Source organism: Aquarana catesbeiana, linkage group LG03 (assembly GCF_042186555.1).
Source record: "Aquarana catesbeiana isolate 2022-GZ linkage group LG03, ASM4218655v1, whole genome shotgun sequence".
Taxonomy (NCBI): Eukaryota; Metazoa; Chordata; class Amphibia; order Anura; family Ranidae; genus Aquarana; species Aquarana catesbeiana.
The window spans coordinates 704,689,702-704,706,553 of NC_133326.1; the positions used below are offsets into that span (position 1 = coordinate 704,689,702).

The 16,852-nt window shown below is 45.8% G+C and overlaps 1 protein-coding gene across 1 annotated transcript in view; it reads right to left on the bottom strand.

Annotated features, from left to right (window-relative positions):
• Positions 1 to 245: 245 nt before the first annotated feature.
• LOC141134342 (proteinase-activated receptor 1-like) overlaps positions 246 to 16,852 on the bottom strand; it is a 139,934-nt gene continuing 123,327 nt past the window's right edge. Inside the window, exons 7-8 of the mRNA XM_073623913.1 lie at positions 8,906 to 8,932; positions 246 to 1,273 (exon numbers count right to left, since the gene is read on the bottom strand). Coding sequence (XP_073480014.1) covers positions 246 to 1,273; positions 8,906 to 8,932 — 1,055 coding nt within the window. The remainder of the gene's footprint in view (positions 1,274 to 8,905; positions 8,933 to 16,852) is intronic.

Here is a 16,852-nt window from a genome sequence, read left to right on the forward strand (position 1 = left end):
CCACCAACACCTCCAGTGACATCACTCACACCTCCAGTGACATCACCAACACCTCCACTGACATCACTCACACCTCAAGGAAGTGTCAGAAGTCGGGCCGAGGTAATATTTTTTTTTCTAAAAACTATTTATAAGGGAAGTAAAGTGAACCTTCAGGTATTGCAGATCTCAGTGACATGTATGTTATTTGAATATTTATTCAGGAAAATTACTGTGAGGTAAAATAAGGAGCAGTGTTAAATAAATCATCCACTCTTAGTGGATTGAGTGGAATAAGTCTCCTCTAGTTCTCTTACTGGTTGCAGCCCTTTGTGTTTTAGGATAGACTTTTGTTTTCCTGGTGGGCGATAATCTTTCTTACAGCACAGCAAACTGTAGACGTATCTCCTATACTCAGGGTAGGCAAAATAATAGATAAGAGGATCCAGACAACAGTTGATGCTGCTGATACTGATACAGAGGATGTAGGGAATATACAGAGATCGATCAGAACTCTTAAACAACTTCACATAATGAATTAAAAAGAGGACATTGGTGGGGCCAAAACAAAGGACAAACACACTCAATACAATCACGGATAGGCGGATAGCCTGTGATCTCTTATGTGCGCGATCAAATTTTGATCTGCTGAGGCGGTGGATGATTCCGATGTAACAGAAAGTTGTAATGCATAATGGTAAGAAAAAGAAAAGTGAGATAACAGTGGTGAAATAATAAAAATAGAAAACCAGAAACAATTTATTAAACTGAATATCATGGCAAAATATGTTATCTAGATTTGAAAATTTCCAGGTTTGATGTGTTATGAGAATGGGCACAGTGCTGGCCAATGAGATGACCCAGATGACACCACACATCAGCCAGGCTCGGGTCACTGTGCGCCAGGGGAGAGACCGCACCGGGTAGACTACAGCCAGGAAACGGTCCACGCTGATACTTGTCATGAGTAGGACAGAGCAGTACATGTTACAGTAAAATGCTGCTGTGACAAAGCGACACATTCCTTCTTCGAAGATCCATTCATTTCCCAAGAATCGAGAGACAATATAAAAAGGCAAAATGCTAACAAGCAAGGTATCTGCTATAGCGAGGTTGAGCATGTAGACCATTGCTGGCTTCCTGACCTTCATCTTTACCAGGAATATGATGATAGCCATGATATTGAGAGGAAGAGCCACAAGGAACACAACAGTATAGATCGATGGGACAAGCCTGGTCACACTCCAATGTCTGAATGAAGTATATAAGCTCTGCATTAATTCATATGCCATATCTGGAAAGTAAACACCTAATATTAGCATCAATAAATGAGCAAGACACATTTAACTACATTTTAAAGTGGTATTAAACCCAAAACTAATATTGTAATAAATTGCAGCTTACCAATCATTAGGTGTGGTGTTGGCATTAATTTAATTTTTTTGAGTTTTTTCCCCTCTGCTTTCCCCTGGTGATCTGGCCAGTAGCACACCCCATGTAATAGAGTGTCCCGCACTCTGGATGAAGGATAAACAGGGACAGCAGCATTGTCAGTCTGGAGGAGGGGAGTGTTAGAGATTTATATACACTGACAAATTGAAGCCGAACTCCAGCTCACATGGCAGTTATAACAGCAGCTTTTCTTTTCTTGTGTAGTGCACCCCCTGCTGGTTCAAGTTCTCCTCTGATACTAGTCTCAACTGTGTGGATACCTCTACCAAAAGGGGTCGGTTGGGGGGGCCTGAGGGGGGCTGGAGCCCCGAGTGGGCAGAGTGACATAAGTCCTGCCTCCTGGACCCTGCAGCGCCTATGGTGGATGTCACTGGTCCAATGCCGGGACCGCGGGACATCCAATGCTGGGTCCAGGAGGCAGGAATGACACTGCAGCCGCACCAAGCACTATGAGATCCCCGATTGGCGCTCGCTATGTGTAAATGGGTGGGCCGATCTCCTACCCTGGCTCTGGCTGCCTGGTTTGTGCATCCTGCTGTCTCTGACTGGTCATGAATGGGATGGGCACACCGCACACTACAGGTAAGGCTGAGCGGCAGCCTGCAGAAGTGTCAAGAGGTCACCTGAAGTCTGACATGGAAAAGTCAGGTAAGTCAGTGTATGTGTGTCAGGAAGGTCAGTGTAGTGGTCAGGTAGGTCAGTGCAATGGTCATGTAGGAAAGTGTAATGGTCAAGTAGATCAGTGCGTGTGTCAGGTAGGTCAGCGTAATAGTCAGGTAGGTCAGTGTAATGTGAAAAACAAAACATAGCACTGGATGTACTCATAAAACAATAGAACAGTGATAAACTGAAAATATTGAAATATGAAACATAGAATATGAACATGTAATATATGGGTATTAAAATATGAATTTGTAATGTATGAGTACAACAATCACATGTAAAAGAAAAGTAATTAGTGAAGATGAAGTCCAAAAAGTGAGAGACATAATGTAAACAACAAAATAGCGAGCTTCCTAAGAAGTGTGTCCATCAAATAGCTGACTTCCTCTATGGGAATAGTAATGATGCATTGAATTGAATTGAAGCTGGCTGTAGAGCTGTTAAAACAGGAAAGTCTTCTATTAGAAAGATGTAGATATATACTCTTACCAGACAAGGTGGACCCACTTGCTAGTGGCGGTGGGTCAATCGAGCTCGTATTGGCAGAAAGCCTGGAAGTCAGAAGTTGTACCAACTCAAATACAACTGGAACCCGGAAGGAGGTCGCTCCAAACACAGTGGGTCCACTTGTCAGCAGAAATGAATCAGTGTAATGCGTTTTAGCCGGAAGCCCAGAACTCAGGTGATTCTCCAAACCAAATGGGACTATAACTCAATGAAGGATCCATCTAAAGACCGGTAGTAGGTGAGGAAGTATTCTCAGTCTTTTTTTCCTTACGTGATCACATTCCCTCTGTTCTCAGCTGTATAGGAGCTTAATTGGTGCGCTGGAAAAGTCATTAACCGAACATGTGAGCCAGTGCGGTAGGTCAGTGTACTGTATGTGTCAGGTCAGTGTGTGTCAGGTAGGTCAGCGTAATGGTCAGGTAGGTCAGTGCAGTGGTCAGGTAGGTCAGGTAGGTCAGTGTAGGGGTCAGGTAGGTCAGTGTAGGGGTCAGGTAGGTCAGAGCTGTGGTCAGGCAGGTCAGTGTAGGGGTTAGGTAGGTCAGTGTAGGGGTTAGGTAGGTCAGTGTAGGGGTCAAGTAGGTAAGTGCGGTGGTCAGGTAGGTTAGTGTAGGGGTTAGGTAGATCAGTGTAGTGGTCAGGTAGTGACTTACACTGACTTACCTGACACATGCTGAGCTACCTGACCATTACACTGACCTACCTGACCACTACACTGACAGTCTATGGTGGGTTATGTGTAGGGATGAGCTTCGAGTTCGAGTCGAACACATGTTCGACTCGAACATTGGCTGTTCGCAAGTTCGCCGAACAGCGAACAATTTAGGGTGTTCGCGGCAAATTTGAATGCCACGGAACACCCTTTAAAAGTCTATGGGAGAAATCAAAAGTGCAAATTTTAAAGGCTTATATGCATGGTATTGTCATAAAAAGTGTTTGGGGACCTGGGTCCTGCCCCAGGGGACATGGATCAATGCAAAAAAAGTTTTAAAAACGGACGTTTTTTCAGGAGCAGTGATTTTAATAATGCTTAAAGTCAAACAATAAAAGTGTAATATCCCTTTAAATTTCATAGCTGGGGGGTGTCTATAGTATGCCTGTAAAGGGGCGCATGTTTCCTGTGTTTAGAACAGTCTGACAGCAAAATGACATTTCGAAGGAAAAAACCCATTTAAAACTACTCGCGGCTATTGCATTGCCAGTCCGACAATACACATAGAAGTTCATTGATAAAAACGGCATGGGAATTCCCCACAGGGGAACCCCGAACCAAAATTTAAAAAAAAATGACGTGGGGGCCCCCTAAATTCCATACCAGGCCCTTCAGGTCTGGTATGGATATTAAGGGGAACCCCGGGCAAAAAAAAAAAAAAAAAAACGGCGTGGGGTCCCCCCAAGAATCCATACCAGACCCTTATCCGAGCACGCAACCTGGCAGGCTGCAGGAAAAGAGGGGGGATGAGAGTGCTGCCCCCCCCTCCTGAACCGTATCAGGCCACATGCCCTCAACATTGGGAGGGTGCTTTGGGGTAGCCCCCCAAAACACCTTGTCCCCATGTTGATGAGGACAAGGGCCTCATCCCCACAACCCTGGCCGGTGGTTGTGGGGGTCTGCGGGCGGGGGGGCTTATCGGAATCTGGAAGCCCCCTTTAACAAGGGGACCCCCAGATCCCGCCCCCCCCTGTGTGAAATTGTAAGGGGGTATTTACCCCTACCATTTCACTAAAAAAACTGTCAAAAATGTTAAAAATGGCAAGAGACAGTTTTTGACAATTCCTTTATTTAAATGCTTCTTCTTTCTTCTATCTTCCTTCATCTCCTTCTTCTTCTGGTTCTTCCTCCGGCGTTCTCGTCCAGCATCTCCTCCGCGGCGTCTTCTATATTCTTCTCCTTGGGCCGCTCCGCACCCATGGCATGGGGGGAGACTACCGCTCTTTTCTTCATCTTCTTCTTCATCTTCTTCATCTTCTTCTCTTCTTCTCCGGGCCGCTCCGCATCCATGCTGGCATGGAGGGAGGCTCCCGCTGTGTGACGGCCGGTGACCCCGCCCCCCTCTGACGCACGGGACATGACGGGACTTCCCTGTGGCATTCCCCGTGACGTCACAGGGAAGTCCCGTCAAGTCACCGTGCATCAGAGGGGGGCGGGGTCACCGGGTGGCCCCGCCCCCCGTTATTTAAGAACCGTCAGACGAGGAGACGCCGTCACACAGCGGGAGCCTCCCTCCATGCCAGCATGGATGTGGAGCGGCCCGGAGAAGAAAATGAAGAAGAGAAGAAAAGAAGAAGAGAAGAAGAAGAGAAGAGCGGGAGCCTCCCCCATGCCATGGGTGCGGAGCAGCCCGAGGAGAAGAAGATAGAAGACGCCGCGGAGGAGATGCTGGACGAGAATGCCGGAGGAAGAACCAGAAGAGACAGAAGAACCAGAAGAAGAAGATAAAGGAAGATAGAAGAAAGAAGAAGCATTTAAATAAAGGAATTGTCAAAAACTGTCTCTTGTCATTTTTAACACTTTTGACAGTTTTTTAGTGAAACCATTTCACACAGGGGGGAGGGCCGGGATCTGGGGGCCCCCTTGTTAAAGGGGGCTTCCAGATTCCGATAAGCCCCCCGCCCGCAGACCCCCGCAACCACCGGCCAGGGTTGTGGGGATGAGGCCCTTGTCCTCATCAACATGGGGACAAGGTGTTTTGGGGGGCTACCCCAAAGCACCCTCCCAATGTTGAGGGCATGTGGCCTGGTACGGTTCAGGAGGGGGGCTCTCTCTCGTCCCCCCTCTTTTCCTGCAGCCTGCCAGGTTGTGTGCTCGGATAAAGGTCTGGTATGGATCTTTGGGGGGACCCCACGCCGTTTTTTGTTTTTTTTTGTGCGCGGGGTTCCCCTTAAAATCCGTACCAGACCTGAAGGGTCTGGTATGGAATTTAGGGGGACCCCCACATCATTTTTTTTTAAATTTTGTCCGGGGTTCCCCTTAATATCCATACCAGACCTGAAGGGCCTGGTATGGAATTTAGGGGGACCCCCCACGTCATTTTTTTAAAAATTTTGGTTCGGGGTTCCCCTGTGGGGAATTCCCATGCTGTTTTTATCAATGAACTTTTATGTGTATTGTCGGACCGGCAATGCAATAGCCGCAAGTAGTTTTAAATGGCTTTTTTCCTTCGAAATGTCATTTTGCTGTCAGACAGTTCTAAACACAGGAAACATGCGCCCCTTTACAGGCATACTATAGACACCCCCCAGCTACGAAATTTAAAGGGATATTACACTTTTATTGTTTGACTTTAAGCATTATTAAAATCACTGCTCCTGAAAAAACGGCCATTTTTCAAACTTTTTTTTGCATTGATCCATGTCCCCTGGGGCAGGACCCAGGTCCCCAAACACTTTTTATGACAATAACTTGCATATAAGCCTTTAAAATTAGCACTTTGGATTATTCATGTTCATGTCCCATAGACTTTAACGCTGTTTGCGTGTTCAAAGGAACTTTTTTCCTGTTCGCATGTTCTGGTGCGAACCGAACTGGGGGGTGTTCGGCTCATCCCTAGTTACATGTGGTGGGCATTAGCCCAGGGAATGAGAGAGTATGGTTGTGATAGGTGGTTAAAAGGTTCCTGCTGTACAGTCTATGCAATTGGGTAAAAAAAAAACCTTACCAGTTCTGCGCTTCAGATTAGGATGCCGATGACTTGAGCTTCGGCAAATACACACAAGGAAGGTTGGTGATGGTGATGGCAATTGGCAAACCCACTTGCTTCCTCTGAAATATGCTGGAGATGAGTAGTAAATGTGCCAACAGTCTCTAACTGCAGCACAGGCCACACTCCTAGCAGAAATCCCATCCAGCTGGACACACTAACTCAGATGTATCTATCCTTCTCCGTCCTGACGCCAACTGCCCCAAACCTTTCCAGGCAGTGCACTCCCAATCTACTCACTAATCCCCTTCAGATCATGGCTCAGAGAACTTTAGTCTTGGCAAAACCTGTACAGTAGCATGAGGGAAATACCAGCACCACACTGCGGAACTACAGCTCCCACAATTCAGCAGTCCTCCTCCATACCCTGACGCTGCCCAATCAAGGGAGGGCGTATAGTACGCATAGAGATTTAACAGTCAGTCATGTCGGGACCTGTTGTTCTACAAGAGCAGTCTTAGAAGCCTTCCTTCTTAAAGGGGCCAATTTCCAGCATCTGGCTACATTTGGGATAAAGGTTTAACATACATTTAAAAAAAAGCTGATCATTGTAAGTACTCCTGTCAGTGGTAAAGAGTTTGTCTCAACCGTCTAACTGCTACATTTGAAGAAGCACTTGTTCTGTTAAAAACAAAACTGGTTTACTAGCTATATCACGAGGTGAAAATGGAGGAAAGAAAGAATAAAAATTAAAACTAATGCAGTCATCCTATCTAACAATTGGTAAACCGCAGTACAATATGTTATTTTAGTTTAATACCGCTTTACAGCAGAACTCCAGTTTAAATAAAATAAAACAAATAGTTCATATATAAAAGTGAAAAGAAACAATAATCAGTCAACAGTAATTAGTCTGAACCCAGAACCCCTTCCCCAATGAGATATATATATATATATATATATGTTGTAAAGGACTAGCGTCAAATGTAGAGTTTTAAAGACACAGTCACTTGCTGGTTCTTCTGTTTAAGGGCTTTGTCTGCCCATTTTTATTAAAAGCAAGTTCAGCAAACAAACATAGGTTTCCCTCATTCCTTTTTCCATCAACAAAATGACATTCAGCCTAGTTGGCTCTCACTTGCAGCACTGCAGCTCTGACCTTACACTCTAGGCCCTTGTCTGTCTCATACAGACTGTTTCACCAACCACCTTGATGCACACAGCTAACAGCCTCTTGCTGCACTGGCTCCCTCCGTGGAGCCCTCCTGACTCCTGGTACTCAGACTTCCTGTCTTCTGGGGTGGAGCCCAGAACTATGGTCAGGTTACTACTAAAAGCCCAGCACACACCTGACCAATCAGTATGCTGGCTGTTCTCAAAATCAGGACCCAGGACTGGGGATTTCATCCCACCCGGATCACTCAGAAATCCCCAGGCTCCGGGTCCCAAAGTAGACTTTGCAAAACACAGAGGAAACTGAAAGGCCAGTTTCCTCTTCATGTTACAAGCTCCCTGGAGCCCCTCAACCCGTCCGGTTGAGAATTCTGGGTCACAACCTCCTTCTAGACCCTGGCAGGGCAACACTCTGCCACAATATATATATAAATAAAATGTATAGCATAGCGCAGTGTTTAATACTCTTTTTTTTTATTCACAGTGACGAATACTGTATATATGTACTGTACGAGGGGGGTAGCTATTTGGTCTCCCTAGTGGTTTCTCTCCTATAAAGGCTGGGAGCAGATCAGTGTTGTGTAGGCCCTTAACCTAACTGTAAGGTGTGGAAGAGGAGGAGTTAGGACAATAGGATCCATGCTATGTGTCCGGCGGGATCTCATTCTGTTACTAGGAGTGAGGTAACAGATGTACGCTGGCTGGTGAAGGTAGTATGGCTCGGCCCTATACTACGAATGCAAGATATTTAAGTCACTATGTGTAGAGCTATGGGACAACACTTAAAAGAGAAACTCGGATTTATTATTACATGCAGGGAAAAGCTCATCTCTAAGTCGGAAGACTGCCTTAATGTTAGACTGTTCACATTATCACAGTTCCCAACTGGTCCGAGGCATTGGTGAGTGCGCCATTAGGAAAATTACCTATAATGCACAGGCGCATAGGCTCCACCCATAAACGACTTTGTATGAGTGTGATCAGTGCATCCTCCTGCTCAAGGAGGTCACCATTTAGTAGTCTGGATTTGTCCTCAATGTAACAAATGTTTATAATGGAGCACTGCTCAGAAAATGTTACAGACAATATTTTTACTATGTACATTACCCAACCTGGACCCCTGCACTATGTACATTACATACCGTACTTCTGACTCCTGCACCCTGTATGTAGGCTCAGGTACTAAGCCCCTCCCACTGTTAGCACAATTTTGCTACACCGACCACTTGATGAGGCGTACTATGGTCCCACCCCATAATCTACCCCAATTCTCAGAAATTCCAATTTTCAAAAGGTATGCTGATCATTATAACATTAGGTGACATCCAAACCACCATTTCTGGAACTAAAGTGACCCCATTCCAGGGCAAAATGCCTGGCTTTTAGATTCAACAGGGGATTGTTAACAAAGACAAACAAAATGTGCAGACGTAATTGAAGTCAGGACAGTAATGTGCTATAAATTAAGTTGCACTGTATGAAAAGTTCCTTACCATAGATAATAAACGTAGATTCATCATCTGTAAAAACATTGGAGTAAAGCGTCAGAGAATCATACAATCAGAACATACAATTCAGTTATTTTATTACACAATTGTTTTCATTTATTTTTATTTTGTCTTTTTCTATCCATGTTAATATATGTTATTTGAAACTTTTTTTTTTTCATTTAGTAGATTTTTATTGAGTTTACAAATTACAGCAGTATATAAGCATATATGATTATACAAAAGTAAGTATTCAACTGACAAGTCAAAGAAAATGCTTGAAATGGAATTCACTGAGATGTAACAATAACAGGAAAATTGAGAACCATATAGATACACAATTAAACAATAATAAGTCCGTTCTAAGGCAGGTTTCTGCTGAATAAAAATATATAAATCTTGCGAGCTACTCTAGAGTAGGGATGAGCAGAGCACCCCCCCCCCCCCCTTTTGGTTCGCACCAGAACATGCGAACAGGCAAAAAATGTGTTCAAACACGCGAACACCGTTAAAGTCTATGGGACTCGAACATGAATAATCAAAAGTGCTACTTTTAAAGGCTTATATGCAAGTTATTGTCATAAAAAGTGTTTGGGTTCCCGGGTCCTGCCCCAGGGGATGGGGCCACCCGGTTAGAGGGTAACCCGAGTGACCCCGTCCCCCTCTGACGCTACAGGAAAGCCATAGGGTTATCCCTATATGTCAGAGGGAGCGGGGTCACGCGGCAATGACATTGTATGGCTCCGCCCTCACTTATAAAAGAACTGCCACCTGAGAGACCCGTCATTACAGAGGGTGCCTCCCATGGAGGCAGATCATAGGCGGCTTGCAGCTTTTTTTTTTTTTTCAGTCCATTGGAGCGCGAGAAGAAGAAGAAGAAGAAGACTCCGTGGGACAGTTTTATTTATTTATTTTTTTTAATAAAGGACTTGTCCCAAGACGTGTAGTGTCTTTTTTTTACCATTTTTGCACATTTTTTGAGATATGGTAGGGGTACATTTGTACCCCGTTACCATTTCACATGGGGGGGATCTGGGGGTCCCCTTGTTAAAGGGGGCTTCCATATTCCGATAAGCACCCCACCCGCAGACCCCCACAACCACCGGGCAAGGGTTGTGGGGATGAGGCCCTTCTCCCCATCAACATGGGGACAAGGTGCTTTGGGGGGGTCGCTACCCCAAAGCACCCTCCAAATGTTGAGGGGATGTGGCCTGGTACAGTTCAGGAGGGGGGCATCCTCTCTTCCCCCCCCTCTTTTCCTGCAGCCTGCCAGGTTGCATGCTCAGATAAGGGTCTGGTATGGATTTTTGGGGGGTACCCCACACCATTTTTTTTTTTTATTTTAGCGCAAGGTTCCCCTTAAAATCCATACCAGACCTGAAGGGTCTGGTATGAATTTTGAGGGGGCTCCCATGCCATTTTTTTTTAAATCTTGGCACGGGGTTCCCCTTAATATCCATACCAGACCTAAAGGGACTTTTTTTTCCTGACAATTCATTAGAACTGGCACTAGCTCTAGCACTTTTAAATGACTTTTTTTTCCCTTTAGAAATGTCATTTTGCTGTCAGACTGTTATAAACACAGGAAATATGCGCCCCTTTACAGGCATACTAGACACCCCCCAGGTATGAAATTTAAAGGAATATTACACTTTTATTGTTTCACTTTAAGCATTATTAAAATCACTACTTCCGAAAAAACGGCCGTTTTAAAAATTCTTTTTGCATTGATACATGTCCCCTGGGGCAGGACCTGGGTCCCCAAACACTTTTATGACCCGTAAGATAAAGCCCATCCCTACTCTAGAGCAACCTGAGACTGCAATCAGCATCAGGTATATAGTAACCTGAGGTTACAACCCCCCAACACCCCCCCCCGTGTGAATGCGCTCACCTTCCAACAGTGTGACCGCACACTTAAGTTTGGGCCACATAAGCAGTTGAACCACTCCTGGGCTTTAAGTGAAACAGGCTCAGCAGGATCCCACAGGAAAAGCCAGAGAAGTTGTCCTCAAATTTAAAACAAGAAAGAGGCTGGATAGTGCATTATCGCTAGTTTAAAAATGTATTTAGAAAACATAACATCAGGGTACTCACACATTTTAGGTGCTTCCAGCGCACCAAACTATAAAAGCATTAAGCATAGGATTCATCTCCAAGCGACTTCCAATCTTGTATGTGTCAGCAGCTTGTACAAACAAGCATATATCCGAGCTCTTCCACCGTCCTGGCCCCTCCCCTACATGTGACAACACAGGGCTAACCACGTGTCTTGATCTGATCTGATCTCTGATCTGATTGGATGGTGGAGATTACTAGAATATATACCAAGCCGGCGGCCATTGAAGTGTCCCTGCGATATGTGCCATTTTGTTGTAGGTGTATTCCAATGATAACCATTTGTATTTGTTATTACGCGACTTGGGAACGAGTAAATTATAGTGGCTAAGTGGTTAGCACTTCCGACTTAAAGCCAGTGGGTCATGCGTTCAAGTCCCACCCATGACACTATGTGCATTATTTAGAGGGATTATTACATGGGGGTTATTGATGTGTTTAATTTCATTTATATTTGTTATTAGAACAAATTATAAGAATTATAAAACAGGCTCTTATTGTAATTACTAGTTGTTGAATGGGGAATATATTATATGTATTGTAGTTATTTCTCCCCAGGTGGCTTCCTTCTTATGTGTCCTCCCCATCCTGTATTTAGTGAAGTTCTCCATATTATTTGTAATTAGCTTTGTCACTGGGGTTCTTTATTTATATGGCCGCGGATGTGTTTTATCTTTCGGGTAGAACCACAATAAAATGGTGCCTATGGTGGCGATTTGCTTATGGCCACGGTTGTGGTTATCATTGGAATACACCTACAACAAAATGGGGCATATCGCGGCTACACTTCAATGGCTGCCGGCATAGTATATATTCTAGTAATCTCCACCATCCAATCAGATCCCCCTGAGGAAGACACGTAATTAGCCCAGTGTTGTCACATGTAGGGGAGGGGCCAGGATGGTGGAGGAGCTCGGATATATGCTTGTTTGTACAAGCTGCTGACACATACAAGTTTGGAAATCGTTTGGAGAGGAACCTAAAATGTGTGAGTACCCTGATGTTATGTTTTCTAAATACATTTTTAAACTAGTGATATTGAACTATCCAGCCTCTTTCTTGTTTTAAAATTGAGGACAACTTCTCTGGATTTTCCCGTGGGATCCTGCTGAGCCAGTTTCACTTAGAGCCCAGGAGTGGTTCAACTGCTTATGTGGATCAAACTTAAGTGTGCGGTCACACAGTTGTAGGTGAGCGCATTCACGCGGGGGGGGCAAGTGTGTAAAGTCACCCTCTTCTGATCAGGATTACCATCACTAGAGTCACTTTTTGAACAGTAATATGTATAATACCCCAATTTGCACTTTTGTCTTTGTGGATTGATGAAAATAGGGAGAAAAAAAATCTCCTTTTTTTGATATACACTTGATATTATGGAATAATACTAAATTTCTTTCACTGTGAGCTTGCTTGTTACACAAAAAATAGTTTTTTTTTATATTTATAGTTACATTTTTTAGTAATATTGATTTTCATAGTTTATGGCACTATCTATGCATTTGTAAGGTTCAGTATCACACAGCGATGCATTTTTTTGTTTTTTGTATATAAGGTTTCTGCTGAAGTTAGAGAAAGGTATTAAATGTCAAATACCGGTTGAGGCGGGGTAATAAAGAATCAACACCTATTAGGCGCTGAATAGTACCCAGGGGAATATCATATACAGGAAGAAGTATCTGAAGTTTCAAGGAACAGGGAACTGTGTATAAGTATCAAATGTAGAGTTCCCCACTCAAGCCAGGGTCTCCACATACGAGAGATGTATTCTGCTTTACCCATACTAAAAGCCATTATTTGTTCATACGGAAAGTGTAGATGAGTCGCATCTATCATTTCTAGTAGTGTGGGAGAATTGGCACTCCTCTTTGCTTCAGAGAGTAATAGATTTTGGTTATGGCTACACGGTGGTGATGAGTCCTGGGCGAAATTAGTTTCTTGAGCGCATAATACGTCGCAATTATGCGACAAGGCAGTCTTCCACAAAGAGGCTTGTTTCACCGCATGATTCAAAGCCTTCGCGCTCAAGGACGGAATGGACAAGGGCATGTTGGGTGTATGCTAGATTGTGTGTTTTAAAGCGATAACTCACTGTTGGGAGCCTCAGGTGAGGTGACTTCAGGAATATGCCGGGGTAAATCAAAGGATTGCTCCTCTGTGAAGATTGTCAAGTAATGATGTGGGGAGAGAGTAAACTTCTTGTGAGTCTGTATTGACAGAAAGTAAAGTTTATTTTTTGACCAGCAAACCTGGGATATGGGATCCGTATAGGTATTGTGTATACAGTATTCAAGAATAAACACAGAAAAAAAAGTGCAAAAAGAACCCAAAAAGCAGCAGCTCAGAAATCTGAGAGCTGCTGACCAATCATGGAGGAAATTTCAAACTGTAAAGGTAGCCAAGCAGGATGCCAGACAGGAGATTAGATCCAAGGTTGAGCAATTATAGAGCAGAAGAAACTAATTTGTATTTATTTTTCAGAAAAAAGTTGACACATTTGCCACGCCTGGCACGTGTGCTCAATTTGGTGGTGAAACATTTCCTAAATAGGTACCCAGGGTTGGAAGATCTGTTAAAGCAGGCCAGAAGAGTCTGTAGCCAGGCAGTCATACACAGCCAGTGCTCTGTTGGCTGAAATTCAACGGGAATTCCACCTTCCTGTAAACCGCCTGATTTGTGACATGTCCACCAGGTGGAACTTGACTTTAGCAATGCTGTAGTGGCTGCACATGCAGCAGAGGGCTGTCAAAGTTTACCTGTGTGAGTATGGCACAACGACAGGCTCAGGCCAGCTCGACTTTTTTCCCCCAATGCCAATGGCTGCTCATAAAGGATGCATGCACTGTACTGTCACCATTTGAGGAGGCCACAAGGATGGTGAGCTGTGACAATGCATTTATCAGTGACACAATGCCTGTTGTGTTCCTGCTGGAGCAGACTCTGCATGGCATTATAGACATGGCACTCAAGGCAGAGCAGCAGGAGGAAGAGAAGGACTTCCTCTCAAGTCCTGCTTTATGCAGACAGTGACACCATTTGTCAGGGGATGTTATACACAACATCCAATGCAGGTGATCAGATCGCTGGGCTGCTTCCCTCCAGAGGTGGTTCTGGCCAGCTCAGTAGATTGCTTTAAGAAAGGCCTGGATACTTTCCTAAATGTACATAATATAACTGGGTACTGACATTTATAGGTAAAGTTGATCCAGGGAAAATCCGATTGCCTCTCTGGGATCAGGAAGGAATTTTTTCCCCTGCTGTAGCAAATTGGAGCATGCTCTGCTGGGGTTTTTTGCCTTCCTCTGGATCAACTGTGGGTATAGTATTGGGTATATTGGATTGTACGTTTTTTTTTTTTTTTTTTTTTTTTTTTTTTTGTGGTTGGACTGGATGGACTTGTGTCTTTTTTCAACCTGACTAACTATGTAACCAAGGAATCAGGGACAAACGAGTAAATAAAGAAAGTATGTTTATTATAATGATAACTATACACGTGAAAACAAGACAGCAAACCAAAAACAAGAAAATGGTGAAAACACAGCAAACCCCCAAACCAACCTAACTATCTATCTAACTAATATAATACACAAGCAAGGAAACCAACATGCAAAATATAAGGCATGGGCCAAAGCAACAAGGGAACAGAAACCAGGAATAATGAAGCAGACCAAGGAGCAGGTAACAGGGAACAGGAAACAGGGTTCAAGGACAGGATACACAAACGGGGTTCAGGAACAAACAGGAACAGGCTGGAACAAGAGCAGGTACTGGCAGGGACAAGGGCTAGCAGAGGAATACTGAAGCACTGGAGGTTAGTTCAGGGCGGGTTTATATAGTCCAGCAAAACCATGACAGGTGTGCTTGATGGCAAGTCTGCAGACCAGGCAGGGAGACCCCCGCTGGTGGCCACTGGAATTACACCCTTTTGGTGCTGAATGTAATAGTGCCACCAGCAGGAGAAACCGGAGATGACACCGTTCCTGACAGTTCCCCCTCCTAAAGGAGTGGCCTCCGGACACTCCATTCAGCCCTGGGTACGGCAGTCCGAGTGGGTGCAGAAACACCTTAAAATGTTTCCCTACAGAGTCTGCGGACTTCTTCGCACTTCCAAGGTCAGAGTCTTTTAGTTCAATGGGGGACGTGCCATCAGAGTCTGAAAATAGGACACGTACCCCACCACCCGGGTCAGGAAGTTTGGATCTGGAGATGAAAATTAGCAGGGTAACGGGAAAGAAACCATCGGAGGCAGACCACACAGGAGCTTTACATTCAAGCCAGGCGACAGACAGGATTGACCCAGCGGCAAGATGGCCATCAGTCAGGAACAGTTTTAGCAGGCACCATGTCATCAGGCTGAGCAGAAAGCAGAGGTACATCACGCTGGGCAGTAGCACATCCGCATCGAGCTGGGCAGCAGGCAAAAGCACATCGAGCCGGGCAGCAGGCAAAAGCACATCGAGCCGGGCAGCAGGCAAAAGCACATCGAGCCGGGCAGCAGGCAAAAGCACATCGAGCCGGGCAGCAGGCAAAAGCACATCGAGCCGGGCAGCAGGCAAAAGCACATCGAGCCGGGCAGCAGGCAAAAGCACATCGAGCCGGGCAGCAGGCAAAAGCACATCGAGCCGGGCAGCAGGCAAAAGCACATCGAGCCGGGCAGCAGGCAAAAGCACATCGAGCCGGGCAGCAGGCAAAAGCACATCGAGCCAGGCAGCAGGCAAAAGCACATCGAGCCGGGCAGCAGGCAAAAGCACATCGAGCCGGGCAGCAGGCAAAAGCACATCGAGCCGGGCAGCAGGCAAAAGCACATCGAGCCGGGCAGCAGGCAAAAGCACATCGAGCCGGGCAGCAGGCAAAAGCACATCGAGCCGGGCAGCAGGCAAAAGCACATCGAGCTGGGCAGCAGGCAAAAGCACATCGAGCTGGGCAGCAGGCAAAAGCACATCGAGCTGGGCAGCAGGCAAAAGCACATCGAGCTGGGCAGCAGGCATGGGCACCTCAAGCTGGGCAGCGGACTCATCAAGCTGGAGAGCAGGCACTGGTACTTCCGGCTGGAACACTGGCACCTCAGACTGGAACACTGGCACCGAGACATCAGGCTGGAGGGCTGGCACAGACATCAGGCTGGAGGGCTGGCACCGAGACATCAGACCAGGCGGCAGGTACTGGAACTTCAGACTGGGCAGTAGGCCCATCAGGCAGAACAGCAGGTGCTGGCACAACAAGCTGAACAGAAGGCACATCGGACTGGATAGCAGGTACTGGAACTTCAAACCGGGCAGCCGGTACTGGAACTTTAGACTGGGCAGCAAGCACAGACACTGGCACATCAGGCAGAACAGCAGGTGCTGGAACAACAGGCAGAACAGCAGGTGAATCGGACTGGATAGTCAGTACTGGAACTTCAGACTGGGCCGTGGGCACAGGCGCTGGCACGTCAGGCAGAACAGCAGGTACTGGCACAACAGGCAGAACAGCAGGTACATCGGCCTGGATAGCAGGTACTGGAACTGCAGACTGGACAGTGGGCACAGGTGCTGGCACATCAGGCAGAACAGCAGGTACATCGGACCGGATAGCAGGTACTGGAACTGCAAACCGGGCAGCTGGTACTGGAACTTCAGACTGGACAGTGGGCACAGGCGCTGGCACATCAGGCAGAACAGCAGGTACTGGCACAATAGGCAGAACAGCAGGTACATCGGAATGGATAGCAGGTACTGGAACTTCAAACCGGGCAGCTGGTACTGGAACTGCAGACTGGACAGTGGGCACAGGTGCTGGCACATCAGGCAGAACAGCAGGTACATCGGACCGGATAGCAGGTACTGGAACTGCAAA